This window comes from Prionailurus bengalensis, chromosome X, assembly GCF_016509475.1.
Source record: "Prionailurus bengalensis isolate Pbe53 chromosome X, Fcat_Pben_1.1_paternal_pri, whole genome shotgun sequence".
NCBI classification, from domain to species: Eukaryota; Metazoa; Chordata; class Mammalia; order Carnivora; family Felidae; genus Prionailurus; species Prionailurus bengalensis.
The window spans coordinates 58862442-58888364 of NC_057361.1; the positions used below are offsets into that span (position 1 = coordinate 58862442).

The following is a 25923-nucleotide window of genomic DNA, read 5'->3' on the forward strand; positions in this document are numbered from 1 at the left end:
GCCACTCTCTAGCCAGGGGATCCCTGTAAAAGGAGTGCTGACACTGCCTATTTTTAAGGTGTCTTAAGCATTAAACCCATATAGAACACTTGGAACAGTGCCCAGCATGAAATCAATATTAATATTATTCATATCTTTAAACGCAAGGAGGTTTTATTTGTATTCTGTTGGTTAAATGCTTAAATTCTGAAATGTATGGGTGTCCGCCAGAGAAATGGGCACCATCCAGAAAGCGTTTACCTGCCCAGTTTGTTTTTCTCGGTGTGTTTGGAGCAAGTGCCAAAAAGCCTGAAGTAACCAACCCCTCTATCTTCAGGGTTTGGAGGGTTCTGGAAACAAACGTCACCGTCCGGTGTTGCCAGGCACTGTTGGATTAATGCCTTACTCTTATCTAGGGGTCTAGGTGGCCTTCCCCCGTTTCCTCCTAGCTCAGAGTAGTTTGGAGGGTGGGCAAACAGGCTTAGAGGTTTGGGCGATGCAAGCAAGGAGCTGGCGCTTGCTTATCCAAGTTCTCACAGATGAAACTTCTGTGGGAATATTCAGCCCAGTTCTCCCGGGTCACCCAAAAAGCTCATTTTAGGGATCGGCAAACTACAGAAACGGGCTCCGGGACCTGAACTCTGCACGAAATGGCACTTTCACGACAAAACAAGTGGCACCCGTGGAAGTGATAGACCTGACTCCGGAAGCACTGCCTCTGGGCGCCAAATTTGAGTTCATAGCCACGAAGTTCAAATTTGCCGCGTGACCGCTCTGTGATAGGTGGGTACAGGGAGGAGCTCAACACGTCAGTTTCCCACTTCCTGCGGAGCGTGCCTGAGCCTATAAAAAGTCTTGCGCCTGGCTTCTCAGTTGCTCCGGAGTTCCCACGCCATCCACTACTAGTTGGAGGTGAGCAACAGTCAGCTTCACCAGAGGCGGCTGTATCAGGTAGGTGGCTTGGTGGGGCTGAGGTGGGTACTGAAGCGGGAACGATCTAGAAGCTCATCCCAGCTGAGGAGAGCTTAATTAAAACCAGGACCGCCATATGCCCTGGACACTGTCCATGAACCTTGGGACTGAGATTAGGGCAAAATATGTTGTCTGTTTCCACTTTTAAAAAAGGCTTTTGGAAGAAGTGATTTTAAGCCTTGTTATACTGTGCTAAAGCGAAGATGAGGAACGGGGGGCCTGAGGGATCCCAGTGGGGGCCCGAGGGAGAAGTGGCTTGGGGGAGATGGCCTGCGATGGTACAGGGGAACAATTGTTGCGGAGGAGCGCCTAGGCCTGAGAATGGTTGGCTGGGTGAGACTGGGGTGTGGTGGTGGGGAAGGTGGCGTGCTGGCTAGGGCATCGGGGGATTCGATGCCTGATCAGGGAAGGCAGACTGAGGTCAGAGCAGGGGGTAGAAATGGGGGCAAATGGAGGGTGGGTAGGAGTGTGTGTGTGGGGAGGGTCAATGCCTGATCTGCTAGCCGCGGCGAGTGGGGTGTAAGGGAGATTTTGAGGCCCAGTTGGTGTAAGACCTGGGGACAGGAGGGGCTGGAGGCGCGGGTGAGTGGAGGTTTTGAGGCTTGAATGGTGCAAGCCTGGCTGGGTGTGGAAGGGGAAGGGGTCTGAGCCTGTAAGACCTGGGAGTAAGGTGTCGAGGACTGGTTGGTGCAAGACTGGCAGTAGCGGGGAGGGGTCCGGGCTTTTTGCTGCAAGACCTGGGGCTGGGGGGAGGGCGGATGAGTGGAGGCCTTGATGCCTAATTGGTGCAAGATTGGCGGGGGGGGGGGTGGCAGAGTCTGGGCCTGTTGCTGCAAAACCTCCTGAGGCTGAGGGGGGAGGCTGGGCGGGTGAATGGAGGCATTGATGCCTCATTGCTGCAAGATTGGCGGGAAGGGGGAGGGGTCTTGGCAGGTTGCTGCAAGACCTTGGGGTTGAGGGGGCTGGGCGGGTGAGTGGAGGCGTCCATGCCTCATTGGTGCAAGATTGGCGAGGAGGGGGGAGGGGTATGGGCTTGATGCTGCAAGACCTCCTGGGATTGGGGGGGTGAGTGGGTGAGTGGAGGCCCTGATGCCTGATTGGTGCAAGATTGGCGGAGCAGGGAGAGGTCTTGGCGGGTTGCAAGACCTCTTGGGGTTGAGGGGGGGGTGAGTGGGTGAGTGGAGGCCTTGATGCCTGATTGGTGCAAAATTGGCGGGAGGGGGGAGGAGTCTGGGCCTGTTGCAAGACCTCCTGGGATTGAGGGGGGGGGGTGAGTGGGTGAGTGGAGGCCTTGATGCCTGATTGGTGCAAGATTGGCGGGAGCGGGGAGGGGTCTTGGCGGGTTGGAAAACCTCTTGGGGTTGAGGGGGCTAGGCGGGTGAGTGGAGGCGTCCATGCCTCATTGGTGCAAGATTGGTGAGGAGTGGGGAGGGGTATGGGCTTGATGCTGTAAGACCTCCTGGGATTGGGGGGGTGAGTGGAGGCATTGAGGCCTCATTGCTGCAAGATTGGCGGGAGGGGGGAGGAGTCTGGGCCTGTTGTAAGACCTCCTGGGATTGGGGGGGGTGAGTGGGTGAGTGGAGGCCTTGATGCCTGTTTGGTGCAAGATTGGCGGGGCGGGGGTGTGGTGGCAGAGTCTGGGCCTGTTGCTGCAAAACCTCCTGGGGCTGAGGGGGGAGGCTGGGCGGGTGAATGGAGGCATTGATGCCTCATTGCTGCAAGATTGGCGGGAGGGGGGAGGGGTTTTGGCAGGTTGCTGCAAGACCTTGGGGTTGAGGGGGCTGGGCGGGTGAGTGGAGGCGTCCATGCCTCATTGGTGCAAGATTGGCGAGGAGGGGGGAGGGGTATGGGCTTGATGCTGCAAGACCTCCTGGGACGAGTGGGGGGGGGTGAGTGGGTGAGTGGAGGCCTTGATGCCTGATTGGTGCAAGATTGGCGGGAGCGGGGAGTGGTCTTGGCGGGTTGCAAGACCTCTTGGGGTTGAGGGGGCTGGGCGGGTGAGTGGAGGCGTCCATGCCTCATTGGTGCAAGATTGGCGAGGAGTGGGGAGGGGTATGGGCTTGATGCTGCAAGACCTCCTGGGATTGGGGGGGGTGAGTGGAGGCATTGAGGCCTCATTGCTGCAAGATTGGCGGGAGGGGGGAGGAGTCTGGGCCTGTTGCAAGACCTCCTGGGATTGGGGAGGGCGGTGAGTGGGTGAGTGGAGGCCTTGATGCCTGATTGGTGCAAGATTGGCAGGAGCGGGGAGTGGTCTTGGTGGGTTGCAAGACCTCTTGGGGTTGAGGGGGCTGGGCGGGTGAGTGGAGGCGTCCATGCCTCATTGGTGCAAGATTGGCGCGGAGTGGGGAGGGGTATGGGCTTGATGCTGCAAGACCTCCTGGGATTGGGGGGGTGAGTGGAGGCATTGAGGCCTCATTGCTGCAAGATTGGCGGGAGGGGGAGGAGTCTGGGCCTGTTGCTGCAAGACCTCCTGTTGCTGAGGGGGCAGGCTGGGCAAGTGAGTGGAGGCATTGAGGCCTCATTGCTGCAAGATTGGCGGGAGGGGGGAGGAGTCTGGGCCTGTTGCAAGACCTCCTGGGATTGGGGGGGGCGGTGAGTGGGTGAGTGGAGGCCTTGATGCCTGATTGGTGCAAGATTGGCGGGAGCGGGGAGGGGTCTTGACGGGTTGCAAGACCTCTTGGGGTTGGGGGGGGTGAGTGGGTGAGTGGAGGCCTTGATGCCTGATTGGTGCAAGATTGGCGGGAGCGGGGAGAGGTCTTGGCGGGTTGCAAGACCTCTTGGGGTTGAGGGGCGGTGAGTGGGTGAATGGAGGCATTGATGCCTCATTGCTGCAAGATTGGTAGGAGGGGGGAGGCGTCTCGGCCTGTTGCTGCAAGACCTCCTGGGATTGAGGGGGGGAGTGAGTGGGTGAGTGGAGGCCTTGATGCCTGTTTGGTGCAAGATTGGTGGGAGGGGGGAGGAGTCTGGGCCTGTTGCAAGACCTCCTGGGATTGGGGGGGGTGAGTGGGTGAGTGGAGGCCTTGATGCCTCATTGCTGCAAGATTGGCGGGAGGGGGGAGGAGTCTGGGCCTGTTGCAAGACCTCCTGGGATTGAGTGGGGGGGGGGTGAGTGGGTGAGTGGAGGCCTTGATGCCTGATTGGTACAAGATTGGCGGGAGCGGGGAGGGGTCTTGGCGGGTTGTAAAACCTCTTGGGGTTGAGTGGGTGAGTGGCGGACTTGATGCCTCATTGCTGCAAGATTGGCGGGAGGGGGAAGGAGTCTGGGCCTGTTGCAAGACCTCCTGGGATTGAGTGTGTGGGGGGGGTGAGTGGGTGAGTGGAGGTCTTGATGCCTGATTGGTGCAAGATTGGCGGGAGAGGGGAGGAGTCTGGGCCTGTTGCAAGACCTCCTGGGATTGAGGGGGGGGGGTGAGTGGGTGAGTGGAGGCCTTGATGCCTGATTGGTGCAAGATTGGCGGGAGGGGGGAGGAGTCTGGGCCTGTTGCAAGACCTCCTGGGATTGAGGGGGGGGGTGAGTGGGTGAGTGGAGGCCTTGATGCCTGATTGGTGCAAGATTGGCGGGAGGGGGGAGGAGTCTGGGCCTGTTGCAAGACCTCCTGGGATTGAGGGCGGGGGGGGGGGGGTGAGTGGGTGAGTGGAGGCCTTGATGCCTGATTGGTGCAAGATTGGCGGGAGTGGGGAGTGGTCTTGGCGGGTTGCAAGACCTCTTGGGGTTGAGGGGGCTGGGCGGGTGAGTGGAGGCGTCCATGCCTCATTGGTGCAAGATTGGCGCGGAGTGGGGAGGGGTATGGGCTTGATGCTGCAAGACCTCCTGGGATTCAGAGCGGGTAAGGCGTGGCGGAGTGGGGGGAACGGGTGGAGGTGTCAAGGTCTGATTGGTGCAAGACCGGCTGGGGGCAGAAGTGTTGGGGGAGGGGTCTGGGCTTGGTGTAAGAGCTGGGGGTGGGGGGGTGGAGGCGGGTGGGGGGCTCGTGGAGATGTTGATCTGATTGGTGTAAGACTGGCGGGGAGGTGGAAGTGTTGGAGGAGTCTGGGCTTGTTGGTGTAAGACTTGAGGTTGGGCGGAATGTGGGGGTGGGGGCTAGTGGAGGTGTCCGGATCTGATTGGTGTAAGACTGGTGGGGGGGGGGGCGGAAGTGTTGCGGGAGGGGTCTGGGCCTGTTGGTGTAAGACCTCTTGGGGTTGAGAGGGGGAGTGGGGATGGAAGACGGGAGTGGAGATACCGAACTCTGATGGGTGTGAGGCTGGCTGGGGGTGGGAGGGGGGAGGAGCCTAGACTACCTGGGGATGAGAAGGGGGGAGTAGGAGGTGGAGGTAGTGGTGAGTGGAGGTTTTGGGAGGTTTTGGGGGCCATATTGGTGCAAGACAGGCTGAGGCAGAAAGCGAGAATAGGGGGATAAGGGCATTGGGGGAAGGTGTAGAGCATTTGAGGGTGAGGGTGACCTGATCCGTTTAAGACCAGTAGAAGGTGGGGTACAGTAAGGGGGTAGGGAGGGTAGAGGTTGGATAGAGGTTTGTGTGGGGTGTGATGGCCTGGTCTGTGTACCACTGGCTGGGAATAGGAGTAGAGAGGGGGAGGGATGGAAGAGGGTGGAGGGGTTGAAGCCTGATAGGTTCTTCTTGGGGCATGAGGCAGGAATAGGGAGAGTGCAGGTATGGGGAGAGTGGCCGGCCAGTTGGGATGTGGGGAGTGGGAATCCCTTTGAGGGAAGATCTCACTGGGCCAGGGACTGAATAGGAGTTAGTGCATGAGGGAGAAAATGTATCCTGGGGCTAATGAATGAATGATTGTCCTTTATAATGTGGGGGTTGAGGTAACTTAACATCAGAGGCTGGCATGTGCCTTGGGCTTTCTGAGTGATGTGCAAAAGAACTTTGGTGGGACAGGGTTCTTCTCTGATGGGGGGTGGGGTGGTATACCTTGTCTCTAGTTTTCTCCATCCAGGAAAAGTCTGCAACAAATTTAAATACATCTCATTTCACAGAGCAAAGTTTTGGCTTTAAAGTAGGGTGAATAAGCTGCTCAAAGATAAATGCAGAATGTAGAAATGTTTGTTCTGGGTTTTCGTTTTCTTTAAAAAGTATGTTTTTGTCTTGACTGTAGACATGGACATGTCGGAAGAAGTACCTGGCCAATCTAAGATTGAAGAAGATGATTGGTGAGACTGGAAAAATTTTCTTTTTAGTCCTGCTGTGTTGGCAAAATGATTTTCTCAAAAAGTATATGTTTCTTTCATTTAGATTCTGCAGGGTGTATACTTTGGTTAGTCATAAAAGGAGAATTGTGAAAAGGGGCCTTCGAATCATATGAGTCCAGCCTCTTACTCGATGTATGAATCCTCTATATAACACCTCTATTAGTGGCTAGGAGCATACTCCTCCATGAAACAACACAGTGCATTGTTGAATATGCATAATTCCTAGAAAGTTCTTCATTCTAATGATTTTCAAATAAACATTTGAACATAGCTGTTAAAATTTATTCCACTTTTCATTATATTGCTTATATTTAAAGAAATGAAAATTTTAATGAGATACCATTTTTCATATACCAGATTGGCAGAGATTTAAAAAAAGTGATAATAACTGGAGTTGGCAAATTTGTCGGTGAACGGGCAATTTCATATAGCCATTGTGAGAATATAAATTGGTGCAACTTTTAACTGCCCATGTTCTTTGACCTAGTAATTCCACTATTAGGACATTTTCTTTCCACGTTAGTACAATTTTATCTTATTTAATATATTAAATTATATATTAACTAATTTAACATATTAAATAAAATTGTACACATACACACACCCATATACTTAAGTGCATAAACGTGGTTATATCCTACATTCTTTTTGTGTAGTTCACTCTTACTGTTTCTTGACTCCTTTTCCCCTTCTCCCATGTCCCTTCTCCCTGTAACTCATGTTTATTTAATTGTACACAGACATACACAGGCTGGTTTGGTCTTTGTTGAGTTCTGTGGAAGAAGGATGTATGACTTAATCTTAGCATACAGAGAAGTACAAGGATGTTCATCGCAGCACTATCTGTATTAACACAAATTGGAAAGAGTTTAAATGACCTAAGGGTGTAGTTGAATAAATTATGGTTCCTCCAAAAAATGTGCAAAAGAACTACATGTACTCCTAATGGAGAGATTTCTAAGATACATAATGTGAAAAACTGTAAGCCATAGAACAATCCATATAGAATAATATTTATTTTAAAAGATGTGTGCACTTGCCTTGTGCTGGTGTTTATGTTTAAGAACTTTCCAGAAGAATAAATAAGACACATTGTTTGTTCCTGGGGAGTGGGACTCTTGGAGGAATCTGGGACAAAGTGTTCCTCTTCCTCACTCCTGTTTCAGTGTTCTTTATCACTCACAAAAGTATCTGGTAAGCATTATAACGTGATTGTCATTAAAATGGAAGGGGGGATTAGAAAACAATGCAGCAAATACACATTGGAAAATACACATCTTAAGAAGTAATGAAAAGAACTGTGAATTCAATGTTACTTTCCTATTAAGTAGCAAATGAGAAATATTTAATCCTGTTACCGTAATGTTGCTGAACTATGTGCTGATCTAAACCTTTGGAAAGGATTATAAAACTATAAAATTGGTTGTACTTTTGATTAATTTGACTTTGGGGAATCAACTTTAGGAAGATGCAATTTATAAAAGGAATTAAATACACAAAGATCCTTGTAGAAGCATTCAATTAAAGATGTGTGTTATCAAGAATACACCAGGTAAAATTCTAGCTCTTTCTAGGACCCTCAGTCACTTGACCCAAATAGTGCCCAAGGGCAGATGGTTGGCATTAGTTCTCCTGAGAAATAAACAGGCAGTCTGGTTTATTAGTCAGCCCCTTGCAAATTCAGTTAACAGGGTCATTGCTCTAGCTTTTGATGAAGAATTGACAGACCTGAGTTCTTGAACCTACAGATGTGAAGGCTGGATCCTGGACTTCTGGTTGGAGATTGCTTTTGAGGCTGGACAATGACTGACCAGTCTCTCCACCCACCCTCGCTGTGTGTCAAGACTATTACATTTCACTATCTGGGCACTGTATTTTCTTTAATGCAGACAACATTGTTAGTTTTTTGTGTGTTTGCTCCTACTTTGGGCTGACTCTGTACCTTGCATAACCTTCAACATAAGGTTCACATAAATGGGTGTGTATACATAGTTTTTTAAATAGAGAAGATTATTTCTTCGTGAGATCTCCTAGGCAAAGTCTTTTAAAAACGAGGTTCCATAGGGGTGTGGGTGGGGGGATGTACAACAGTGAAAGGGATCCTTGCAACCACTTTTTGAGATTCATTCATTCTTTTATTCAGCAAAATAGTTGAGTCCTGACTATACTGAACAGTGTGTAACAGGTATGTGTCCAAATCCTTGCATGGTTTACTCTCTGGAATGGGAGATAGAAACATGTAAACAGGCAATTCCAGTATAGCGTGATAAATGCTGTGATGGGGGACAAGTTCATGATCCTGCAGGAGGGCAGACATTATCTTGTTGAATTTTCGCAGTAGCCCTATGAGGCAAGGGGTTGTTTGACAGCTGAGGCCCAAGAGCTTTATTTACAGAAGTCTGGGTAAGAAGTGATGGTGGCTCAGAGTGGGGTGGTAATAGTAGAGTTGGAGAGATTGGAATGAACATAGGGTATGTGGTAGTTTATCAATTCTGAGAGTTTTTTCTACAGTTTTGAAATTGGGATGCATCCAAAGTACAAGGGAGGGTTTGGCCAGAGATAGTAATAGTGGTAGGAACATTGAGTTCATCGTTAACAATAGAGAATCGGGTGTAATTACAGATAAGACGATAGACTCATTGGTGGGAGGACAAGGCAATTCCTGTCTGATTGCTTCTATTTTCCCAGTGACTTATGAGAGAAGGTCATTAATAGAGTGGAGGAGGTTCTGGCAGTTTGAAGGCAGAAGTGCTACAGAAATCCATAATACAAGGGGTGAGGGACTGGTTTTCATTGATCACTCAGAGCCCAATTCGTAATCTCTGATGGCCACTGACTGTTGCTTTTTAGCCCAGGATTCTTTGTTAATACTACAACAACAGGGGCGCCTGGGTGGCTCCATTGGTTACGCGGCTGACTTTGGCTCAGGTCATGATCTCACAGTTCATGAGTTCAAGCCCCGCGTTGGGCTCTGACAACTTAGAGCCTGCAGTCTGCTTCGGATTCTGTCTGTCTGTCTCTCTCTCAAAAAATAAGTAGACATTAAAAAAAATTTTTTTAAAATACTACAACAAGATAGACGGGGAGAAATACCATATTTTATTAAATTTTTTTTTGAAGTTTATTTTGAGAGAGAGAGGGAGCAGGGAGGAGCAGAGAGAGAGAGAATCCTAAGCAGGCTCTGCACTGTCAGTGTGGAGCCCAAAGCGGTGCTCAAACTCACAAACTGAGATCTGAGCTGAGGTCAGATGCTTAACCAACTGAGCCACCCAGGTGCCCTGGATCCTTTGAAGTTTTTGAAGGTTTTTGTTTAATGCATCTTCAAAGCTTCTAATGTGATTTCTTAGCCCTTTCATGACAGGGTTCTGGTTAAGCCAACTGGCTTTTCCAAGGTGCATCTATTCTGCTTTGAAACACTGTCTAGGAACTTGTACTCCTGGTGGCAGATTATACTTGGAAAAGGTATCTAACAAAATTTGTCTCCTTTTTGACCACCTGTTTTCTTCTTAGCACTTTCTTCAGACTGCTTTTCCTGTCAGTTACCATCCCCCGTGGAATTCGATGATTTGTCTTCAGGGATTAGAGTGGGGTTCTCTGTCATGTAACTTGTGGCATGTTTTCGATCCCTTCTTTCTTTTGTCTGACCCCTGATTGTGTGTTGTGTGTAACACAAAAGTATGTAAGAACAGAGTTGAAGCACGAATCACGTTTGAGTTTATATGTAGTGCTGTTTGTCGATAATAGGTTTCAAGAGAAACAAGGTCACGTTTTGGCCCATACCTGGGAAACCTTTTACTCAGCAAGAGTTTTCTTTACTAATATAAAAAAAATTTTTTTGAGGCCTAGTGATTGATAAATGAATAGGAAATTGAACCAAGGGTATTGAGCCAGCATGTGTCTTGGAAGACTGAAAAACTTATGTAATCAGTCCCAACAGTCAACCTCAAGGCTAAAACAAAAGCCCTCAAGAAGTGGTGGTTAAGCTTGGGAAAAAAAATAGTTACAGAGAGTGAGGGAGACAAACCATAAGAGACTCTTAAATGCAAAGAACAAACTGAGGGTTGATGGGGGGATGGGGGAGAAGGGAAAACGGGTGATAGGCACTGAGGAGGGCACTTGTGGGGACGAGCACTGGGTGTTGTATGGAAGCGATGAACCACAGGAATCTACCCCCCAAACCAAGGGCACACATTACACATTGTGTGTTAGCCAATGTGACAATATATTTAAAAGAATTAAAAAAAAAAAAGAAGTGGTTAAGCTTAACTTTTTCTGTGGAAACCCTTATGACTATTATGACCCTTTTGGTTTTCTCTGTGTCACAACAACTAATAAGATTACCTGTGATCAGGTCCTAGAATGTAGCCCGGCTCCAGCACCAAAGTGATGTTTTATTGCAGGTGGATTGCGGATGAATGTCATGGAGGGATGTCCGGTCAGCTGCTGTCGGGAGAACTGAAGGATCTCAAGCCAGAACATGCTTTGGCGTCGACTCAGGCATTACTGTGCAGCTGTAATGTGCCAGGCAGCCTGCCACGGGAGGGGTGAGAGGAGAGGTGTGGGTAGGTGGGATGAGTGTTGGGGCCTCTGGCACATTATTGGGGGGTAGAGAAGCGAGAGGCCCCAACATCATGGTTCCCTGCAGAGAGCAGTTGCATCCTTGAAATCACCCTTTGTTTGCTCCCCGAGAGCCAAAGCATAAGAGACTCTTAAAAAAACTGAGAACAAACTGAGGGTTGATGGGGGGTGGGAGGGAGGGGAGGGTGGGTGATGGGTATTGAAGAGGGCATCTTTTGGGTTGAGCACTGGGTGTTGTATGGAAACCAATTTGACAATAAATTTCATATATTAAAAAAAAAGGTGGCCATCAGCCTTGTCCACTTATCTAGATAGCAATCCCAATAAGTAGGCCCTCTTCAAGCACTAAAGCCCCAAAAGATGTCCTCCTTGCTCTTTTTTCCTTCTGATGTTTATTTGTAATCTCTTCATCCTCGAGTCCTTTCATCCATGGCCCCCTTTCTCAGAATTCACTTTTGTATCCTTATTTTTTTATTTATTTTTTTCACATCTTTAAATAGAAATCACTTGGCAGAAAATGGGCTTCTCGCAGGCAGCTAATGGTGCTCAGCTAACATTCTTCCCCTATCTTTGATTCTGCGGTTAAAGGCTAAGCAGCCTGTTGCTTCTCATTTTTCTTCACCCCCCCCCCTCCCCCCGGTGTGATCCTGATTTCATAAGCCCTTAAAACCTTTTTGCCTCTCAGGAACTAGAAGCTCTGATTTGTGGTTCTCTCCATTTGAGGTTTTGGCCATGCGGTTATGTATGATGAGGAGTAGCCTGCCTTTATAACCGCGTGTATTTTCTTTTTTGCAGCTGCATCATTATTGTGGACTCAGACAGCGACGAAGAATTGGAGCCCTGTAAGTAGAGTCCACTTGAAGCAGTAATTTCTGTTTCCAGGTGTAACTTAGACATGCCTTTGTAGAGATGACTGAACTGATTTGGGACGTTTGGGGTGAGCTGGTCCTGGACTTGTCCCCACCAGGGCTCGCTCCAGATGGGTCAAATGAAGATTATTTCCCTGCTGTTAGGAGCAGGGACAGTTCTCTGTGCTGCTTTTCCAGTTTGCTTCCTTGACCTTTTTTCTTTAGGCGTCCTTACTTTTATTTCCTCTCTATCTCCCATGAGGGGATATGAGTCTCCCATCCATTTTAACAAGCCCTAACTCCTGGAGTTGGTTTTAGGGAGTTAAAGATATGGGGTGACCCCATTTTTATCATGCTTCAGATGCTTCCTGACACCCTCTTTCTTTCTCTGATTTAGTTGTTACCAAAAAGAAGCAGCAGAAACAGAACATTAGGTGAGTAGGAAAAGGAGTGAAATTTAACATTTTTTTGAGGAATGATGCTGTGGGTAAGAAGATTTAAGAATAAACTTCACATGTCCTCTCAATACTGTGTTCAGGGTCACAGTGCGTCTTTGATCTCACCACCCGGTTGAATCTTAGATTCTTCATTCCAGGCCCATTATCTAATTGGTTAGTTTCTCCCTCAGCATGTCTATGTGATCTGCCCCCTCACTTTCAGTTGCCACTACACAGGCCCTTACCCAGTGAAGGGGTGTTGCCCAGGTGCCAGACTATAGGAGGTGATAGAAGAATATTACTGGAATAAATCCAAAATAGGATGCTTAGACAACAGAGGTTTCCACATTGACCACTTGAATGAACTGTAGTGGATTTACTGAAGTATGATTTTCATACAGCAAAAATCACACGTTTAGGTGTATAGTGTGATGAAATTTGATAACGTGTATGGTAGTGTAAACATTACCACAATCAGAGGTTCAGGATATTTTTGTCACTGTTATTTACATTTTTAAAATTTTATTCTTTAATTTGTAAATTTTCATAATTTTCCAATATTTTTATTTATTTCCTTAACAGCGAGGGAGCTCGAGTGGGGGAGAGGCTCAGAGGGAGAGAGAGAATCTTAAGCAGGCTCCATGCCCAGCGTGGAGCCCCACACAGGGCTTGATCTCACGACCCTGGGATCATGACCTGAGCTGAAATCAGGAGTCGGATGCTTAACTCACTGAGCCACCCAGGTGCCCCAAGAAATCCAGAAAAGACTTTCAAGGAGGGAATAAACGAGATGGCAATGGCCCATCAACCTGGCAGCTTAAAATTGGTGACCATGGTGAAAGTGGATTAGCAGATTTATGTCTGCGACACGTGCAGGCAAATCCTCTGACAGGTGTTTTGAGTAATTTTCTCACCCTAAAGGTGTGTAAGACTTCTCATACACTGTTTAGAAAGTACAGAAAGATGGTGAATTTCAACCTTTTGGGACTTCTGAATGAAACACCAAAGGCAGCCGAGAACGAGGGCCTCACAGGGGTGCTCACCACCCACACCCTGGGTAGCACAGGGGTTCTGCCATGTTTGACTCCCGCCAGCCCATTTCACTCAGTATTTGACAGATGCCTCCTTTTGAAAAGAGGTTCCAAAGAAGGGGAACAACTGAGTTACTACAGGGACCAAAGCAAGAAAATGTTTCCAAGTGATCCTGTGCATCATACAGGAGTTGGAAGAGGCCATGGGAAGAAGACCAGGGCACTTAACGTTTCTCTTTTGTGTTTCCCTGTCTCCTCACTCAGCTGTGTGGTGATTGACTCAGACTCTGAGGATGAGTACTTCCGTGAGAACGTCAGAGCTCAGGCATATGAAATAAGCAGTGAAGGCAAGTGTACTAGTAACTGAGTAGGAGCTGAGCTCCGCAGCCCTCATGGTGTAGTGATTTCAGGATGCGCGTCAGCAGCCGTTCTATTCTGAATCACTTAGTAGCGAGTGCCTCCATTTCTTCCCTGTGTGTGCTGGATGTGGCCATGGCCAGAATTCCCCTCGCTCCCCACCCTGGTGGATTTCCAAACACAGCAGCAACTGTTCTCTCTGCTTCAGACCTTGGGCACCCTCCTCCGTAGAGTTCTTGGCCTGCCAAGCATCAGGGAATCAGGGGCCAGGAAGTCAGGAACTGACACTAGGGAGGTGTGAAGGCCACTCCGCTCCTCCACCTTCTGCTCTTTTCTGAACTCTTCCGTGTGTGGGAATGGCAGAGAGGGCAAGCGATGAGTGAGGGGCGTGGGCTCATTCTTTCCGGCCTGATGGAGACTTAGGTGGGTGATGGTTCTGAGTCCGCCTACAGGGACTTCTCAGGGAGGAACCTTTGCTTTCTCCAGGTAGCTGTTCATCTTTGCCTTTCACCGTTCTCTTTGTTTTCTAGAGATTTCTGTTTTTCTCGGAGCCTGTTTCCCACAGGAGATCTTTGCCCCTTTGGATTCAGAGGCCTATTTATTTATGTATTTATTTACTATTGTTTAAATGTGTGTTTATTTATTTTTGAGAGAGACTGCGAGCAGGGGAGGGACAGAGAGAGAGAATCGCAAGCAGGCTTTGTGCTGCCAGCACAGCACCTGATGCGGGGCTCGAACTCACGAACTGTGAGATCATGCCCTGAGCCAAAACCAAGAGTCAGAAACTTAACTGACTGAGCCACCCAGGCGCCTCCAGAGGCCCTTTTAACCTTGCGGGAGGCATGGAGCTACACTCACAGTTCAGAACCTGTTCAGCGGGTGTGAAATGTAGGAAGGCCAGGAGCTTCTTAAGCATCAGGAACGGTATGGTACTTGATCCGTCTTTGCTTACTTCGAGGTATAGGGCATGATACATAGGCCTCTCCTTAAGTTACTGGCTATTTCTTTGGTAATCACCCAAGAGCTACCATTGGCCAAAGTTCCCTGGCTAACCTGGGATGTCAGAGCAGGGAGACAAGAGGGGGCTTGGAACTCTACACTCCTATTTTACTACCTGTCCCCTCTGATTTATTTTTCCCCTTCCTCTCTAGCTCTGAGTGGATGTGCCTGAGTGAGATGGGGGTCCAGGTGCAGCAGAGTAGAGGCTATGACATGACAAGCCGCTATCAAGGGTCAATAGGAGCCCCAGGGGAAGTAGCTTTAGAGGTAGGGCATGAGTGACAGAGCCAGAAACCAATTCGTCACCACAGGCTGCCACTTGCTGACCCGTTTAGTCAGAAGATCCCTATGTTTTTGAGGATGACCTTTGTTTTTTTTTTTTTAACGTTTATTCATCTTTGAGACAGAGAGAGAGAGAGCATGAACAGGGGAGGGTCAGAGAAAGAGGGAGACACAGAATCCGAAACGGGCTCCAGGCTCCGAGCTGTCAGCACAGAGCCCGACGCGGGGCTCGAACCCACGGACTGCGAGATCATGACCTGAGCCGAAGTCGGACACTCAACCGACTGAGCCACCCAGGCGCCCCAAGGATGACCTTTGAACTAAGGTTTTTCTGACCTTTCTGTTGGGTGGACCCTTCACTGTGGGCATTCATCCCAGTAATGGAGAGATGATGAGGAGGGCCCCGATAGGACTGTCTTTGTGTGTCTCTTTACTGTTCTTCACGTGCCCTTTCTTCCGTTACTATAATGAATTTAGGTACTTTTACAGAAAAAGGAGCTTGACCACATATTTCTAAGATCACTTCTAACCTTTGTCAGTGTACAGTCATTTTTTTCATAGATTGTGAGCAGTGTGTCCCTACTCTCTTTTTTGTTGTTGCTATTGTTGCTTTGTTTTTTACTTTCAACTGCAATTGGGAATTCTTTAAAATTTCTAAGAAGGATGACTTTTTACCATAGCAACACTCACTCCTTCCTCTTTCTTGCATATCTGAAATTCTTTGGTAATTAAATGATAGAGGAGACTCTCAAATTACATGATCCCAAATCTGCAATTGTAGGATAAAGAGCTTTTGCACCACAAATATATTTTTGCATCTTGTCTATGCTATAGTGTGTGTGTGTGTGTGTGTGTGTGTGTGTGTGTGTAACATCTGGAATCCTAGAAACCTGGAAGTTGGGCTCTGAACAGACTCCAGAGAGCATGTGGTATTAGACATGCCATGCCTCATTTCCAGATGAAGGGACCCTCGGGGAGGGCGGGGACATTCCAAATGTTCCCAAGGTCTCTCAGTGCTGGTGTTAGGACTGAACCCTTCACACTTACATCAGTGGCTCTGAGAGCTTTGCATTTATGGACTAGTTAGAACATTAAATTTTGTCTAAAAATGGGAGCAAATTCCAGTACCATCTAGTATCAGTGTAATTGCATAAAGTATAGAAAGCAAAAGTTCAGGGAGGATGTAATCTCAAGGACAATCCTTTAAATTCTAGAGCTCGAACTTGGTAGGGAAAAAGCCCACTTTATTCTGATTTCTCTTGTTTTTCTGTGGAGCAATGACAGCACACAAGTCTGCAGAGCTGTGTTTGGGAACCACCGAGCACCTGCAATGTGCTACATAGTGTGATTTGGAAAATTGCCACTAGACTTGGGTTGCTCTTTTATCTGTCTCTGCTCTCAGTCAAGTAAAGAAGGGATAGAGGGAAAACAATCTAAAATAATGGATTCTTTAATTTTTTTTACTTTAAGTTTATTTATTTTGGGGGGAGAGAGAGAACCGGGGAGAGGTAGAGAGAAGGAGAGGGAGTTCCAAGCAGGCCCTTAAGCACAGAGCCCAACATGGGACTTGAATCCATGAACCCTGAGATCAGGACCTGAGCCGAAATGAAGAGTCGGATCCTTATCCGACTGAGCCACCCAGGTGCCTCTAAAATAATCCATGCTTAACTGTGAGTCATAATGTCACAGCTTCCAGTTTGTTAAATTTGTGCTCAATAATCTAAAGTGGAGTGTGAAAGGGGGACAGAGGGAGTATATTTCTACATGATTGTGTCTTTTGAATTTCAGATGAGGTTCTATATGTGTCTTCTAACATTGAGAAGCCTGCCATCGATGAGCCTCCAATAGTTATTTCTGATGATGATAGTGATTTCGAGGGCCCCGTGGTGATCATAGATGACAATTTGTGTGGTCAGGGCCAAAGCTCCTCAAATGAAAAAGAGATGGAGGCCTTTGATGTCTGCCAGCACAATTCATCTGCTGGTGTTGCTGAGCTGGGCGGTGGTGAAAATCTCTGCCCACCGCCAGGTGTTGCTGAGACTGAGGTGGAGATTCCAAATGAAGAGCCAGCACCTGTGGTGGAGCAACCAAGGAAAAGGAAGAGCAAAACCAAAAATATATGTGTGGTGCCCGGTAAGCCAGTTGAATCAAGTAGGCCTGTCCCACTGAACAAGCCCAGCACCGCCCCCCCACCACCTGCCTGCAGTGTGCCAGCCATGCCTGCCATGCCCTTTCCCCTGGATATGTCTGTCTTGTGAGGTCTGCTTGTCCTGATCGCCAACCTTAAGCCATCTCAGCAGGTCCCTAGCGGCCAGGGGAGACAGCCATCCCGGTGAAAAGGATCTTTCTGGAAATGGGGGAGGAATGCCCACGTCTTAGTATTTTACCATTTCCTCCATGCTTTCTCTTTGTGCTTTCTGGCCTGAGGATATAATCCCTTTTTTCTTGGGACCCAGCCCAATGTTCAGTTCCTGTAGGGAACTGTAGGTCGGAGATGTTCCACCCTCCTGGATTCCCAAAGTTCTCAGACCCCCATCTCTACTAGAGCACTTACCCAGCTGTCTTTTGTTGTTGTTTTTTGAGAAAGGGGGGTGCAGGCGAGCTGGGGTGGACAGAGAGAGAAGCAAGGCTCACCAGAAACGGGGCATGAGTTCACCCGATACAGGGCTTGAACTCACGAATTGTGAGATCATGACCTGAGCCACCCAGGCGCCCCACCCTCCCCAGCTATCTTATGTTTCTGAAACTGTTCCCCCAGTAGATAGTGCGCCTCTTGTGAAGACCTCTAGGGAAGACCCTAACTCATTTTGAAGTCTCTCCCAGGGTCTAGCCTGGTATTTTGCATATAATAGATGTTTAATACTTTTTTTTTTAATAACCAAATAAATGATACTCCTGATGGGGAAGTCTCTGGCTAGAGCAGTTAGCAGTATATGGGTGCTAGAAATCTTTCCATCTGGCTTGCGTATCGAGTGTTGGCGCTGCCTATGATCCAGTCTTGCCCTTGGAGCAAGTGTGGACAGCATTCCTTACACTGCGCGTGCCTCAGGTGCCCACACAATCTGACCTATAGCGGCGTGCTCATGTGGTCTCATTATAGTCCCTGGTACCTATGACAGAACCCTACCCAGCCTACTCTCTGCTGGAAGCTCTGTGATTCCCATAGATAAAAATCTGTCACGCTGGCCAATGGACAGTATACAGGCTTTAGACCGTTTTCATTTCTAGATGGTGCTCTGGGTGTGGCTGTGGGGCCTCCTCCTGGGTTTACCTTTCTGCCAGCTGCTTGCTGGGATCAATTTTCAGGGTGCAAATGAGCTATTCTCTTTTCAGCTGTTACAGCACCAAAAACACGTGGGCCTTCAAAGAGGTTTGCTTCTAAGAGGAAGTCCCATGCAGCAAAATGTGACAAAAGCCACACTGGGTACGTACTGTCCATATCGGACTGAACGGGAATTGATTGTATAATTGTCATGTGTTAAGCAGTCCACTGGGCATGAGAGAGGGTCTTCAAGGGGATGAAAGAGTCTGGTGGGGGGGGGGGGACAGTGTGTCCATCCCTGAATTGGAAGAGCATAAGAGGGGGGAGGAGGAAAGGGAGTAGCAGCCCACTGTTCCACACCTCCCTTTTGCCCCCACATCACCTCTGGCCTCTTGAGGTTTCCTTGGTCCTTAAACTCCGATCAAAAAATGATGTGTGGCCAAACCAGAGCCTTTTTTCAGGCTAAATACTGCTTCGTGGCCACCAGTTTACACTAAACCAAAGCAAACGCAGTGGAGATGGTGAGAAGGCAGAACTGACATGTTCCAATCCATTGGTGTTGGAGGGCAGTTGTCTTCCAGGTTTTTCTAGGGCTTGGGATGTGCCCAGTTGCTCCCACTACTGTTTTTATTCTTGCAAATTTTTAAGGCGTCAACATTAGGGTGAAACTGCTTGTAGTTCTTTTCTTTTTATGAAGTTATAGGTAATTGAGCCTGAAAACAACAGGTCATTTGGACCAAGAACATATTAATACTTGAAGCAAAAAGCTAACAGGTTTTTTTCATTCAGATTCCCCCAACTTCTTACCTTTTCCCTTAAAAACAGGATGTCGTAAGCCTAATTTTCTTCATTCTTACTTGCATTCAGGAGTAATATATACTTATATCTGACTTCTCTTAACAAGACCAAGGATATGTCTGAAGCCTGTGTGTTTATTTTGTTTTAACTGTATTTTGGGCCAATAAATGCATCTTTAAAAAATTCTTTTTCTAAAATTTACTTATTTATCTCAAGAGAGCAAGCACAAGTGGGGGAGGGGTAGAGAGAGAGGGAGACACAGAATCTGAAGCAGGCTCCAGGCTCTGAGCTGTCAGCACAGAGCACGATGCAGGGCTCGAACTCACGAACCGTGAGATCATGACCTGAGCTGAAGTTGGACGCTTACCCGACTGAGCCACCCAGTTACCCTGCCAATAAATGCATCTTATGGGAAGAGGAACGGTGTGTTGGGCACTGGGGCAACAGAGCACCTTGGCCCTGAACAGAGGCCTTCCTTGTTTCTGCATTTCCTGCCCGGTGAGGTAGCAAATGGAGTTTGGCGTGTTCTCTCTTAGGTGGATCCCCTTTCAGCAGAGTTTCTTTTGATATATATTTCAGCTGCTTTGCCTGTAGGGCCACGTGTGTTGGGTGGCTCCCAAGTTACTTTGCTGTGGTGTGACGTGACAGAAGAAGGCATGTAAGCTGCCCCTTTGTGTCATGTCCTCTGCATCATCCAAAGGAGGCTGGTCTGTTTGGAGTCCTCACTGTTGCCTTGGTGCTTCCTGTTTCAGTCAGGAGGCTTCCTGTTGTGCTTAGCGTTTGTTCCTGTGTAGCTGGTCATAGTGTCTGATGTACCCATTTGGGGTCTCGTTGGTTGCTCTGATGTGGAGATTGTTCCACCTGCAGCAAAGTGGCATAGGCATTGTGGGGAAAGGTATGCTAAGCCACAGGGCCTGCTTGATGTGAGCGCTGATGCACATGGGGGTCACGTTCTCTGCCGAGGCCTGCAGGTGGTTTAGGTTTTCATCTGCTACCTTTCCGGGTGCAGATTTGCTTTCAGAGCTAAGTCATTGGAGGCAGAAGTGTTAGTCACCAGGGGCAGGCTTTGGGGTGAAGACGCTTACTTTTAGCTGTCTTTGCCTCATTTGGTATTTCTTTCCTCTCTGTGCCCCAGCCACCCCACTGTGACATAGGGGTTAATGAGTGTGCTACAAAATCTCAGTCTCAGGAGTTCTGTTGAGTTAGAAGCTCACTTTACCTGTGTCTGCTCTGGTTTTATGTGTCCAGCTCTGTGGGCTCATCTCTTTGGTCTTGTGGATTATTGTTGGCCAAGAGAAAAACACTTTAGTTTAAATAGCTGTTACAACTGTGAGTCCTTTATGTGATTAGCACTATTCTTTGTGCATTTGAATTAGGCCTCGAAAGATGGGGCAGCAATAGTGGTCTAATGGGAAAACCATGAGATTTGGGCCAGAAGATGGGGAACTTTGGGCAGGTCACCTAACCTCTGACCTTCAGTTTCCTCATCCGTCAAGTGGAGATAGGAAGAAGAGCAATAGCTTCTTTGGGGGGTGGTGGTGAGGATCAAATAAGGTCATGCAAAAAAGAAGTTCTCCACAAATGGTAAAGCACTACACTCATGGTTGTTCTCAGGAGAGGTAGAGATGTACTCGTTCTAGCGGTCATGGGCACATATGCTGTGCCAAGGCATGAACGAACTGTGGGAAATCACAGTTCCTGTGCAGAGAATGTTTAACTTGCCTACTTTGGCCAGAGTAGAAATGGTAGCTGGAACACAGATGTTGGGACCGGATTGACCTGGGCCTTGAATGCTAGGCCCAACAGTCAGTGAAAAGCCAGGGAGGGACATAATTGGAACACGGCCTAGAAAAAATGAAACTGAAGTGTGTGTGTGTGGTTGGACTAGAAGGAAAAGAGCCTGGAGGTTAGGAGCACAGAGGAATGCTGTAGTGGCAAGGCATTAAGGGGAAGAGGGGAACTTGAACTAGGCTCGTGACCGTGGGGTGGAAAGAAAGGCTGGATAGAAGAGATGATGTGAAGGAGATAGCAGTCTTTGTGCCTGTTGAATATATGGGGCAGGGGAGGAAATGAATTTTAAAATGTCTCTGAGGTCTTCAGCCTGCTATAACAGAAGTCAGATAGTTAAACACATTGAGCGGGGGGACATACTCCTGTTAATCAGGTGGAAATTTGCATCAGGCGATTGTAAATTCAGAACTGGATCCCAGGAGAGAGATCAAGACTGCAGATACAGGTGTGAGATCACTCCAGTGGAGGTTGTAACCACGGACTTCACATCTCTGAGGATGCAAGCAGTGAGTAGGAAAAGTCTACAAATGGAACTTTTGGAAATGCTCTCCTATAAGGTAGTTAGAAGGAAGAGGGACCGGCAGGTTTTCTGAGTCTCTCCGGATATGACCTGTACGTATGCATTTCTGCTATTTACTTCTTTAGCTATACAAAACTTAGTTGAATTTACCTTTGCAGGCATTCCATTTGTGAAATACCTGGATGTTTCTTGCATGACGTGGAAAAGGCAAAGCAGTATTCTGGAAGGAAGTTCAAGAAAAATAAGGACAGCCTGGTTCAGGAAATGTACAGTCTGTTTAACAGATCTGTCTTTGACAAAAAGGTACAGTCGGTGAATAGATACTTAATGAGCACCTGTCATATGCCCAGTGCTCTTGGGTGCTGTGAGGTGTGCTGATATGCTAGCTGTATATTTCCTGCCCTTGAGAGGTGTCAGTTTAGATGGGGAGATGATACATGCACACGTGAAAGAAACAATGTTTGTGGGTAATAATATATGGTACAGACTTGTTACCAGCACAGGACCTCAGCAGAGGCAGAAAAATCACTGAGTGCCTCAGTAGTGAGGAAATAAGATTGGCTGTGGAGTGGGGGGAGACTGAAGGATGTGGAGAGAGTGGCAGTGATGGGGGAAGAGGGCATGTGTGAGGCATGTATTGAGGCTTGACTATCTGGAAGAGAGGGTTTATGCTGAGGAATAATGGGGAAGAGCTGTGTGACCTTGGGCAAGTTACCTCCCCCCTCCCTTGCCTCGGTTTTCTTGGTTTTCTCATCTGCAAAATGGGAGTGATAATAGTACCTGCTATTTCATAGAATTATGGTTGGGCCTAGGGAAGGTAATACACCTGGAGTACCTAGAACAGGGCCTATGACCTAGTAAGTGATACACATCGGCCATCACTTGTTTTTGGTAGCGTAGCACTAGATAACGGAGGGCCTTTGGAATCAGATTGGAGGGGGGCGCTGAAATTGAAATCAGCAGGCACCACCTCACAGGGACAGGATAGGACACAAAGCGTCTACTGAGGGAAACTAACCTGTCTGTAGTGTGGGGCCTATACTGGATTGGAGAGAACCTGGAGGCAGAGAGACTCAGTGGTCATTAGGTTTTTCAGACTCTTATTATTGCTGCTGATGAAATTTCCTGCCAGTAGGGTTTTCAGATCTTTCTAAGGCTCCCCAGCCTTTGGGTAAATCACTCCTGATGACTGGGGTGTTACCTCACAGGACCGAGGAGTAGACCAAGGTGCATGTACAATCTCACCTCACCACTTTTAGTACCCACAGGGTTCCATTCCTACTCGGTGGGTTTGCACTTCTCTCCCTGACGCTTGTCCCCATGCCGGGCAGCGCACATCTTGCTTTTGCACACACTCAGCAGTCTCCCTTAGGTCCTGATTGCCTGTCAGTTGTTCTCAACTGGGCTTCAGCCTGGCTTTGATTCTCCCCAGAACGTTTAGGCTTGCAAAACTCCTGAGGCAAGATCCTTTGGTCTGCTCGAAGCTGCTCTCTGACTTGCCTGCTTTGCTTTTTGTTCTCAGCTGCCAGAGAAAATCGATATCGGCTGGAATAAGAAGATGCTGAGAACTGCTGGCTTGTGCACCACTGGCGAGACACGGTACCCGAAGAAGGAGCGTTATGCGAAGATCCAGATTTCTCTGAAAGTCTGCGACTCCGCAGGTGATGGCAGCCTTCTGACACAGGCCCATGAAGTTACTCTTAAGTCCTGGTGTTTTCTGGCAGCCTTTGTCACAGCTTCTCCTGCCATTCCTGGGTAGATAGGCCTACTACGAATGTCTTGCTCAGAAGACATTCCTAACGATGTCTCCTCATTCCTGAGAATCCAACTTGGCCATCTTTCCATTAGGGTAACTTTCTCACTGCAGCTGGCTCCCTGCTAACTGAGGTTCAGGGTCCCCCATAGCTAACCAATCAACCAGATTTTCATAATGACCCTCCTGTCATCATTCCTTTGCCCCCACCCAGGTGTAAGGCCTTGTCACCTCACCCTTCTCCCTGCTCCACTCAGTCTCCTACATACCACCATGTCGCTTTTCCACAAAACACCTGGCTTTTCAGGCTGTCGCAGCCTGCCCCCCACTCTGCTCAGCCAGGCTTATCTCTAAGCATGCCGCCTCTAGCGTGTCCTGTGCTTCAGCGAAACTTTCTTCACACTGCCTCTCAGAATGCACCACACAGCTTCCTGGCCTTGTCCTTTGTTTACATTTCTCACCACACCTAGAATGGCCTTTCAAATTTGCAAAGCCAGTCAGTTGTTAGGGGCCCAGCTCAGAATCCCCCTTTTTCCGTGGAGCTTCTCCTGACCAAATCCCAAGGCCATAGCCACTGCTCCCCACCCCGTCCACTTAACGTAACCCAGGTCTTGACTGGGTGTATTTGTAGCAGCAGCATCCCCCAAAAAGAAGAGCATGCTGGAGCTGTCCTGAAAGGATTGTTGTCTCTGACATCAACAAAACCGGTTACATAGGGGACAGATGTCCCTTTCAGAATCCTGGGAAGCTAACACTCATGACTGCCCATGTAAACTTGTAGCAGATGGCTTTGCATGTGGTGGGGTTGAGAAGTCTAGTGGGTAGCAGGCCGGAGGGAATGGGTTTAAGTGCTCATGTTTCCTTTGCCTCCCTCTCTTCCAAGACCGCCTTCGGGATACTTTGATCCATGAAATCTGCCACGCGGCCTCCTGGCTGATTGATGGTGTTCGTGATTCTCATGGCGACTCATGGAAGTTTTATGCCAAAAAATCGAACCTGGTGCACCCAGAGCTGCCCCTGGTCACCCGTTGCCATAACTACAAGATTAACTACAAGATTCATTATGAATGCACTCAGTGCAAAGCCAGGTGAGACCCTTTGCCTCTGAGACTTTCCTCTGTTCTATTTCTGCTATGACTTCCAGCTGGCTCTCTGTGATTTTGTTGGTAAGTATGTGGCCAGCTGGCTGGACGAGTGAAACATCTCTACTCCTTTCTGTGTCTTCCTCCTTCATTCTCTTCTACTTTGAGCTGACCTCAGACTGCTGCTGCTGCTTGGTGCCCCACTCTCTGAGAAGCCAGGCAAAAAGTCTTGCTTTGGGCCAGCGCCAGCAGGTCGGAGAAGATGCTGAGGTACAGTGACTGATTCCCTCACTGCATGATGTCTCTTTTCCTCCTTAGAGTCGGCCGCTACACCAAATCATTGAACACCGACCGCTTTATCTGTGCCAAGTGCAAGGGGACTCTGGTCATGCTGCCGCTAACTCGTAAGGATGGGACCCCCATTGCGCCCCATGTGAGACCATTTGCCAAGTATGTGCAGGAGAATTATAGATTGGTTAAGCAGTCAGCGGAAGGGCTAAGCCATGGCGATGTGATGAGACAGCTCAGCAAGGATTATGCCCTTAAGCACAAGCGAAATCTTTAAGGTTATCTGAGACTATACTCATGCGAGCTGAGTCCTCCACTGCTAAGAAGTTTTAGAAAACATTTGTTTCTGCAATGAATACTAGGATTTAAGTGCGTTTTTATAGCGTCATACTGTAGTGATTGTTCTTAACTAAGGATTCTGTTGGTAACCATTCTGTGCCTTTGACAGTACTCAGAAGCCCTTTGGGTCCACCTTGGGTGTTACTTAGACTCCATAGTTTTAAGACATAGAACAAAATACAGTAAGAGAAGCACATAGTTTTAAGATTAAGACATAGAACAAGATACAATAAGAGAAACCCATAGTGTTAAGACGTAGAACAAGATATAGTAAGAAAAACCCATAGTGTTAAGACCATAGTTTTAAGATTAAGATGTAGAGGGGTGCCTGGGTGACTCAGTCGGTTGAGCATCCGACTTCGGCTCAGGTCATGATCTCATGGTTTGTGAGTTTGAGCCCCGTGTCAGGCTCTGTGCTGACAGCTCAAAGCCTGGAGCCTGCTTCAGATTCTGTGTCTCCCTCTCTCTCTATCCCTCACCTGCTTGCGTGCTCTGTCTCTTTCTCAAAAATAAATACATTAAAAAATATTTTAAGAAAGATTGAGATGTAGAATAAGATACACTAAGAGAAACCCATAGTGTTAAGACCATAGTTTTAAGATTAAGACGTAGAACACATACAGTAAGAGAAACATAGTTTTAAGATGTAGAACAAAATGCAATAAGAGAAATGCTTGTTCAAGAGTGGCAGGTTGAGAAAAGGAGAATGGCGCTGGGAAGTGAACCAGATTCAAAGGTGGCCCTCCAAAACCCGGGCTGCTGGCAGGTGGAACCTGTTATACCTACTTAGAAATAAGAGACAGACATGTCTCATGAATTGAGTTGTTCTTGATGTTGAATAAAGCCATGTAAGCCAGTGTAGCTGTTCATAAGATTAGAAAAATAAATAAACTGTTTTCTGCAATTCACTTGTTAACCGAGTCTATTCATTGACAGCCTGACAGCACAGAACAAACTGTCAGGTCTTTTGTCCAAGACCCTGGACATATGAAGCTCTCCACAGTGTGTCTGGAAGAGCACTCTCCATTCTGGTTTTTCTCTATGACTTTTGTGACTGCCCGTAAGCACTTCAGCAGCCCCCCCCACTCCTGGGAGGCATCCAGGGTACAGACTGGGGCCAAGATTGCATTCATTTCCTATTGCTGCCATGGCAAATGACCACAAGCTTAGTGACTTCAGACAACACAAATGTATTCTCTTACAGCTCTGGAGGTCATAAATCTGGTGCTTGGGGTACTCAGGTACCCCAGGCTCAGTCAGATAAGCGTCCAACTTTGGCTCAGGTCATGATCTCGTGGTCTGTGAGTTCGAGTCCCGTGTTGGGCTCTGTGCTGACAGCTCAGAGCCTGGAGCCTGCTTCGGATTCTATGTCTCCCTCTCTCTCTGCCCCCACCCCACCTTGCTCATGC

The 25923-nt window shown here is 48.1% G+C and overlaps 1 protein-coding gene across 1 annotated transcript; it reads left to right on the forward strand.

The window, feature by feature from the left end:
* The first annotated feature begins 704 nt into the window (after positions 1-704).
* On the forward strand, positions 705-25422 carry GCNA (germ cell nuclear acidic peptidase). The gene is made up of 12 exons (XM_043570681.1): positions 705-930; positions 6056-6110; positions 10550-10693; positions 11523-11569; positions 11973-12009; positions 13308-13390; positions 16470-16814; positions 18015-18105; positions 21211-21355; positions 22575-22713; positions 23689-23893; positions 24206-25422. The coding sequence occupies exons 2-12, from the start codon at positions 6058-6060 to the stop codon at positions 24450-24452; spliced, it is 1536 nt and encodes a 511-aa protein (XP_043426616.1). The 5' UTR covers positions 705-930; positions 6056-6057; the 3' UTR covers positions 24453-25422.
* The last annotated feature ends 501 nt before the right edge of the window (positions 25423-25923 follow it).